The 9,240-nt window shown below is 42.4% G+C and overlaps 1 protein-coding gene across 1 annotated transcript; it reads right to left on the bottom strand.

Annotated features, from left to right (window-relative positions):
- Window positions 1-384: 384 nt before the first annotated feature.
- CD24 (CD24 molecule) lies at window positions 385-5,310 on the bottom strand. The gene is made up of 2 exons (XM_074581015.1): window positions 5,087-5,310; window positions 385-2,430 (listed from the first exon to the last, which is right to left on the bottom strand). Exons 1-2 carry the CDS (start codon window positions 5,153-5,155, stop codon window positions 2,245-2,247), a joined length of 255 nt encoding a protein of 84 aa, XP_074437116.1. The 5' UTR covers window positions 5,156-5,310; the 3' UTR covers window positions 385-2,244.
- Between the last annotated feature and the right edge of the window lie 3,930 nt (window positions 5,311-9,240).

The raw sequence follows: 9,240 nt of genomic DNA, 5'->3' as shown, positions 1-9,240 counted from the left end.
TCCAGTCTCTCTCCTTCACCAAGCATGGTGAAACTTGAATTATTAGAATATTCTTACTATATTAACAGAGTTCGCGGGAGTCAGAAACCTCAAGCAGTTAATTCACATATTTTATAACCAGAAGCTGAAACACAGCTTTAGCCATTGTGAGGCAAATAACTCACTGCCCACAGTAAGAAACAGAGGAAAACTCAGTTTAAGCACTGTTTGTTTAAAATGAAATCATAGTAATACTTTGAAAGGGAAGAGGCTATAATAAGAATGGAAAACCTACTACAGTTACTAGAGAAGTGAATCAAACCTCACCAACTGATTTCAGAGTGGAATCCAGACTCCCAGAGTCACTAAACCTTACAGAGAAATAAAACTAATTACACTTCAGCATTTCTAGACCTTGAGATTTTTAATCACATATACAGTCTTGCTTAACAGTTCATTCACTTTATGCAGGCAAGTTACAAGTTTTTGTGGAAGTGTCTGGAAGTGCATCTAGAATGCATTGCCTGTCCACCATTTTATTTACAGGGTTTTTTTCCCTCAAATGAAAATCAGTAGCTAATAAATCAAAGCATAGTTACACAAACACAAAAATACAATCATTAACATTTTACTGGATACAAATGATAAGCATGAGGAAATGTCCATGTACACTCACTGACATGAACTTGCGTTAGTTTGCTATTAATATATGATACTCTGGAATGATGGTCATGTAACTGAAAGACAGATGTGGATTAAAAAAAAAATAGAGAGCCACTCATGTTTGACATGATCTTATACTGAGATAAATATCTATACACAGTGATATGATCATGTATACTCACATGTGGTCATATCGGCTTTTTTTTTTTTCTGACAAGGTATTATCATCAAGGTAGTTGAACCTCCTCAACAAAGCTTGCTTGGATCAAGTACCAGATACTATTACCTAAAGCACTGGATGATACAGAAACAATCTGTGCAAGTATAGCAATTTTGAGTCAGAAAATTTTTAAAAAGTAGTATTTACAAAGGTAACTTTTAAATTCAGTGATTAAATTAAGACTCCAGTCTTCATATTCCAAACATCTGATCATTTAATTTCTTATTTTTGGCATTTTGCTCTCCTCTCTCCACTCCTTCTCCCCACCGCAAATATCAGCCGATGTTTAGAGTAAACTATCACAATTAAAACTCTTCAAAAAAAACCAAAACAGTAAGTTATTCACCTTGTGCCAAAAAAAAAAAAAAAAGCAGCACTAGAACATTACTCAAAAGATTCCATAAATCCTTCATAATTAAGGAAAGTTCCAGGAGCAAAAAGAACTTATACAACTTGTAGAACATGGGAGGAGAAATAGGGGAAAGAGGAGACGTTTATCCCTTGACTTTTTTTTTTTTTGTCTGAACTTCATTTGCAAAAAGCTCCTGGTACTTTTCCCAATGTTTCCACACCTCTGTCCTCTGGCACATATGGTTTAATATACAAACAATTTAAATAAAATGTCATATTCAAATTCCCACCATAAATAATTCCACTCTTATGAAAAGTGGTGGTTTTTAGCTATTTCAAAACTAGTCCTGCCAGGCTAGCCATTTGGTTAGGACTCAGAAGTAAGAGGATTCTTACAAAAATTTGGTATTCTATTTTTATCCTTGTAACAATTTCATACAAATGATATCTAGACAAAACCCTTTTCACTGATACTTTCTTTCTTTTGTATACACTACCCATAGGTTATAACCATATAGGCTGTGGGAGAAACAGACCCCTGGAGCTTTTCTGTGTTTTCTAGTGGTTCTACGAGCCTGTTGACTTTAATGAATTTAAACGGAAAATAAAATCTCTTCAAGTCCTTACTCTAAATGGTAGATAAACCCTCTAGCCTTTTTCTTGGTGGAGTGTTATCATCCATCCATATTATAAGATACTGCATTTCTTCTCAGCTTTAAATCAGAGGTTGCCAATACTGTCTCATTTTCCTTCCATCTTGTTTTTTCAAATTCCAGCTCATTTGGTGAAGAGAGCTCATTGTTTTACCTCCTTGCTGAAGTTGGTCTTTTCACACTGGTCAGGTTTGGAAAGTCAGAATACTGAGTGCTTCTCTAGGTCAGACTGGTACTAATTAGAGTATGGAGTGGAACCAAGCTGGTTTGATGTAGAGTTTGGACTGATTGATTTTCATGCTGGGTTGGAGATCTGGTCATCTCGGATGGTTCAGGAAACTGGGTGGGGAGTGGTAGCCATTTCCATGCCAGAGTCTCTTAACAGCAAAAATACAGAAGAGAAACTGAGAGAATGAAAAGAAGACTTGTGGTTGAATGAAGGGAACTTCCATGTCCCTGAGCGGTGGCATTGTTCACTGAATTTGTGACAGTTGACAGAGAAACGGAACTTGCTGAAAAATTGTTTGAAGGTGTTGTATTTGTTCCATTGGAATCACAGTAGATCTAGAATGCAAGGGGGAGGAAAAATAACAAAAAGGAGGTTTTGTGGATTATTTTTTCTTTTTTTTTTTTTTTAAAAAAAACAAACAACAGAAGACAAGTTAGTTGTAATGAAGAATGTGTAGCACCACTCACAGTACTCAGATACCATACACACAATTGCTCATGCCTCTCATTGTGCAGCTCAGGACAAAGACATTTTGAATTGCACGCATGGGATTTGTTAAACAAATAAATCTAACACTTTTCTAAATGTTTCTCTGTTGTTACCTAGCTATCACTTTATCAAAGCTCTCCACTAAAACAAAAGTTAGAATAGAGAAGTAGGTTTCAAAAACTTCACACAAAAAGAAAAAAATGCAGATGTAAAGCTATGCAAAAATCTTGGATAAACAAGACTTTCAGACAACTGCATGAATTCATCATCTTCGCAGACTAAGCCACAAACAAAAATATGAACAAACAGTGAAGAACCTACTGATACTGTTTCTGGGGCTGGTTTGGAAATTCCTTTCAAGCAACGGTGGGGCTTATGTGAGCGGACTAAATATTTCAGCCTCTCACATCTCCTATCTTGCCGTGGTAGTGCTGAGCTGCAGAACTTAACACAATGGAACTATACTGATTAAATCATAACCTATCTGCTTGCAAGAGTATACAAATAGGAAATGCTGTGGAAAGACCACATAATATTAGCAAATTAAAAAAACGCTAACAGAAAGGAAAAATCAAAAAACTCATTTTTTTCCCCTCCCTAACTCTGTATTATATGCATAGAACATAAAAATTTGCACCCCGTATAGCTTCAGTATCAAGCTACTTCCTACCCATCCACAGGAAAACTTTCAAAGCCAAGCTAACATGTTCTTTTTTTCCAGTGAAAAAAAGCATGTCATATACGAAGATGAAAAGCAATAGCAAGAACCGCATATTTGCTCCCCTGAAACAAGCATAGTTTAGCAAGCTTGGCTTCAGCTCTATGGCAGCAAACTTGTATTACAGCAGAGCCTTCTGGTAAGCTCTGATAGAGGTAGCTGAAGTAACAGAAAATGTCTTTTTTTTAAACCAGAGCAGTTAGTTTAATAAATAATGCTCTCCATAAAAGGCGCCCTTATTGTTTCATATCTCTAGTGCTGCTGAGAAGATTAATTTTCTTTAACAGAAAAAATAATTACAGTCCTTTAATGCTGAAGCCATGTGGTCAGTGTTAATTTTATTAAAAAATTGCATGAGCATTTTCTTTAAGTGTTTTCTACGAAAAAAAGCATATCCTAGAAAAGTATCAGGATGCCGTAAAGCTTCTGGTAGTCAGGGTTCTTGGCAGCCAGCAACATGCTAGAAGCCATTTAGGACTGCAGGATAAAAATCGCTGTGTGGAAGTTTCTGTTGAAACCAGTCCGAAAGTGATCAATAATGAATTGCCCAGTTAACAACCCACAAGCTGAATAAGAGGCAAGCCCCAACCCGCCCTGGAATTTTTTCAGTCTTCATTCAAAGTCTCCGCTGCTGTTTCACACATGGTTCTATATTTTTAGAGTTTTCTTCGCTTTAAGCTGAAAGCCTGGTTTCTGGATAGGGTTTGGGGTTTTTTTTTTTTGTTTGTTTGTTTTTTGGGTTTTGTTTTTCTTGGTGGAAGGTAAAGGGCTTAGAGCCCAGTTCCACAATATCACGATAGATGGGACCCCGGACAGATCTTTTTAACGAGCATGTGACAAATACCGGTAACCCAAAGGGTCTGATCCTGCTCTCATCACCGCCAAGGGCAAGACTCCCCTGAGCACAGCGGAGAAGGTATAATGCCCTTACTTATAAAGAACGGGGGGGGGGGGGGGGAAGAATATTTAAAACAATCTCCAGCAATCCTTTCGCCGTTTGTTTTTATGATATTGCGTTATTGACCCTTTTCAAAAGGTGGTCCCTAGGAAAAAGGCATCGATGCGATATCCGGGAGCCCCTCTCGGTTTGACCGAAAAGCAAATCACCACCGCCCTCATTTATTATCGCCTTTGCACCAAGACCAAGACTTGTCCAGCCCAGGCCCCCAAACCTCCCGCTCCTGCCGTGGGGCCGGACCCACGGCCCCGGTGAGGGGGAAGGATTCAGACCAGGATCTCGCCGCCCTCCGACTGTAACGCTGGAAGCTACGTCGGGTTTGGAGCCATGGTTCCCCTTCTTTGCAGCGGGGGGAACGAACGCCCCTTCGCCGCTCACGCCCTCCAGGAGCCCCCGAGAAGAAACGCGGCGAACTCCCAACTTCGTTATTTTTTTTTTTTTTTTGTTAATTTGAGCGGGGTAACCCGCGCCACCGCCATGCCGGGGCGCTGGCCTCGGGCGGGCGGCGGGGACGAGCCCACCCGCGGGCGGCGGGGCGCCTCCCCAGCCGGGGCTGCCTGGGCTCGTTCCCCTCGCCCCGCCGCCGCCCCGGGGCGGGGGAGCCGCCCACCACCCACGGCGGGCTCCGGGCGGCGAGATGGCGCCGGCCACCCCTCACGACCTCCCGCCCAACGGCTCCCCAGGAGAAGCCCACCCCCCATCCCCGCGCCTGAGGCTGAGCGCGCGTGGTGGTGGCGGCGGCGATGGTGGGGGCTGTGTCTCGGCGTGGCCGCTTTCCAGCCCCTCACACACGGGTGGGGAAGCGCCGAGCCACTGCGGGGCTCACCTGCGTGGGTAGGAGGAGAGCCAGGAGCAGGAGCCCCAGGCCCAGCCGCGCCGCCAGCGCCGTCCCCATGCCCGTCCGCTGCTGTCCCACCGCCGGCCCCGCTGCTGCTCCTGCCGCTGCTCCGGCCGCTGTGACTGCGGACGAGAGGGATGCGCCGGCCCCGCCGCGCCCGGCCTTTTTATGGCAGCGCCCGCTGCCGCCGCCTTCCCCCTCCTCCGCCCCGCAACTCTGCTCCCGCCCCTCCGTGTCCACCGCCGCGCAAGTGGCTGCCACCCCCTGGGCCCCTGTCGCCCCCCGCCCCTGGGCCGGGCTGGGCCAGCTCCCACAGCTCCTGCTCGGGTCCCTCTGGCCCCTCTTGGACCGGCCCCAGAGGTTTGTTTCCCACTCCCGTTCAGGTCTTACAGGGGGTGGTGGCTTTGTCGTGTTCTGGCGTGGGCCAGAACCGGCACAGGGCTGCAGAGCTTGAGTTGCAGTTACTCCAGGACAACGCTTATGTTTATAACGACATCAGTCTTTTTTACTAAAAAAACACCGCCCCACAACCAAGTCATGGGGGAGAAGAAAATGTAAGGGCAGCTGTAAGTAATTCCGAATGATGGGAACAGTGGGTGAAAGGCTGAGTTAACATCCCATCTTGTTAAGGGCTGCTGCACCACCAGCGCTCGGGCTTCAGACCACAGGTTGCAATTTCAAGCGCTCTTTGGATGTAAATATTTTATTATTACCATTATTTCTTAAAGAGCAGGAAACCGGTGTAACAAGTGGAACAGAAGGTTCTTCCAGCCTCTGCATGTGTGAGGTTCCAGCTTCTGGAACAGTAAATATTGTAGTTATATTGTATTTCCTCTCTTAATAGACTCCTCTCATCTTAATAGACTGTAGATAGATTGTGCCAGTGCCTCACCAAATGAGACAGGTATCTCAGTGTACAGACAAATTAACAAAGCCAGTCTGTGTCCACTTCATAAGCTATAAAAAGAGACACTGATGCGCTGATTTTATAGTGACAAAGCGGTTATTTCCATTTCAAAGAAGAGGAAGGTGTCCCGTTAGCTCAGACTAATCAATGGATTTTAAGATCGGATGCGTTCATGTTTATCTCAGAACAAAGCGTGAGGAGGAGATATCCACGTTTAGCACTACAAAACTCTGCCATCTCCAGGGGCAGGACTGCTTTTCAGGAGTTTCCATGGGTGTTGCTAGAATTCGGTCCCAAAGCACAGGAAACATGGAGATGCAGCGCAGAACAGGATGCTGGGACTTGTGTCAGGCAAAATATAAAATTCTAAACCAAGTTGCGCACGAATTGCTTCAGAATGCACTGTCACAAAGCCATAGTTATTTTGTTTTTCGAGGAATAAAGGCATTTTGCAGGCTGTACCACCCAAAATACCAATCTTTATTCTACACCAAGATGAAAGATCTTCTGAGAGCTACACAAAGCCTGAAGCGCTCCTGAAGTATCATTTCCCTGGTTTTTATAAATACCTGATCGTAGTCAGAGTCCAGTTCCTAACTATTAGAGGCATAGTCTATGTGTAGGGTAACTATGGGAATAGTCATCAAATTAAGGGTCTTAGGTCTCTGCATATTCACTCGTCGTCTGCTGAAAGCCGGTTACCAGACGATGAGTTTTCATGGTTACAGAGATATGAGAATAGAAAAAAGGAAACCATGATTGACCTAAAATAAAAAAGGGGTGATGAAGCTGAGAACTTTCCTATTACTATTTTTCCTCACATAACATTTTGCTTTAGTTGTCACAGTCGAAGTGAGATCACAAATGGGAAGGAAGGTCACCTTTCCACTCAGGAAACATGCCTAACTCTACAAAAAGGTGAAGTTCCCTGTGAGAGGTCACATGAATCATAGCGATAAAGTGAGGGCTCAGGTGGTTTCACCACCAGATCCCCTGGAGGAGAAGCACAAGGAAGGGAATCCAGTTAGGGCTCTATGACAGCCAAAGCGAAGAACATGCTAGTGTAGAGCTGCCAGAGATGGTTTCCATTATAAATCTCTCCCGCCTTGTTTGGGAGAAAAGGAAGTGATACAGCTGTTCCATGATCCCATAGGGACGATAACCGGCTGTTGCAAGTTAAAGCAGCAGCTGAGACACATTAAAGTAAAAGCTGGGACAGATGAGAACGAGGGAATAACTATCAGATGGCCTTTCCTATTCTGTCGACCCTGTGCACCTTACCTGAGGTCTGGAGCCATGTCTGCAAAGAATGAAGATGACGCACAGGTCTTGTAAGGTGACCTGAACCAACACAGCATTATACAGCTGCTAATTATTATTATATAGGGTGTTGCACTTTTGGCGTTTCAACAAGTTTCAGTGAAAATGGGGATATCTTTCTTTTTGCTAAGAAATATTATTAAGTCTGTTCCTTTAATAGCATTTTAAATAAAGAAAAATACAGAGGTTTTAAAACATTTGGCAAAAATGATGAATTACTGAAATAAAACTGTTATGTTTATGTTCTGAGGACAAAAAACATGGTTTTCTGAAATATTCCTGAAATACTAATGTAAATAAGGAAATGTACTGGCAGCAAGGAAGAAGCACTAAAAATATCTTAAGCCAAATATTTTCTTTGAAACTTTTGTCATTGGAAATTATAATTGTAATGCCTGTGTTACCCTATATTTCTACAACCAGCTCTCCCCATTCAGGAAAGCTGCAATATTATTGATTCCTCCTGAACACATAAATCATCTGCACAGCTAATTCTGAAATTTTTACTTTTTTTCAGCTGAAGTCTATAATGAAGTCTGCAAAAGATGTATCTGAGCAAGAGACCAGGACCCAATATATGGATTTTTCTACGAGATGAGAAACACTGTAATTGAGTTGAGAGCTGTACAAAGCGAAGCACTGCTATCTGGTGGCCAAAAGGCACTTCTGATTTTTTTCTTTCAGAAAAGACAATATACTGTCTCAATTAAACATCCTTTGATAGCAGTTTGCTCTAACAGCTTTCACGATGCTGAGATACGTTGTTAAATATTATTGTTAAATCCTCATTGTTCTGCTTCATTTATTTTTTCTAGGTCAGAACAGTACTCAGCACCTCTCCCAGTTAAATACATAATATTTGATGAAAAAGCTTAACCAAGGGAGAAAACTACTTTGATCTTTTGGGTTAAATGTAAGTTCATCTGTATATTCCACCAGTGACTTTTAAGTTGACTGAACTTTGCGATAGTCAAAACTTTCATTCTAGCAATCAGAAGCAAAACTTGTGCTGCTTTGTATAATGCATTAATTAACAAGATCAGCTAAAATGACTGGCAGAAAAAAAAAATAAAAATCAGTCATCTCTAAAAGGAAGCAGAGAAGTAGTCTCCACGATGTATAAGTAATGTATTTAAATTTGGACAAGTTTTAGCAAAATTAGTGTAGCCAGAGAATTGAGTGGAATTCATGAGGACTAAATTTAACTTAACCATTAATTTACTCTTGCCTTTTAGCTGCTAGTCTTGATCCATCTAAGCTTAAATATTTTAGGAGCATCAATTGCCAACAAGAATCACTGGATCCTGTGCTCCCAAACAGCTCTTCACTCTCCTTGGCTGTACATGGACTGGAACTTATCCCATCCCAGGGTCTTCACCCATTTTAAGCTCACGCTAGAGTGCACTGCAGCTCTCAATACTCACCTGGGTAATACCTAATTATGAGTTATTTTTGTTAACCCCCATCTGTGACCAATTTATGCGTTTGTATCTTAGCACCTGATCTTTTTTCAGAGGACAACTTTGAAGAGAGAAATCCAGCTTTCCCGTGTGTATCGACTAGCCCGTATACGCTGATCTATGCTGACATCACCTGGTGATAAGTTTCTTTGATGTCCTTTTTTGCCATGTGGATTTTGCCTTGAGAAACTCACAGTTCAATGTTTTCTAATACATAGGAACGCTAGTTTTTCATAAGCTGGGCTGGTCCTTCTCTTGCTACTTCTTTAGCAGAAAGGACCTATCTTGCAGCAGCAAGAGAGCTCCAGCCATATAACCAAACTTGCCAGCTTTTTTGAAGCACCCTTCCTGACAGTTGCACATTCACTATCGTTGCAGAACAAGACGGAAATGCTGTTGGGAGCTGCCTGGTTGAAACTGGTTTTAGACAACTGGACAAAGCTGTTTGTTATGTG

The sequence above is a fragment of the Larus michahellis genome, chromosome 3 (genome assembly GCF_964199755.1).
Source record: "Larus michahellis chromosome 3, bLarMic1.1, whole genome shotgun sequence".
Classification (NCBI taxonomy): Eukaryota; Metazoa; Chordata; class Aves; order Charadriiformes; family Laridae; genus Larus; species Larus michahellis.
This window is presented reverse-complemented; position numbering and strand designations above follow the sequence as displayed.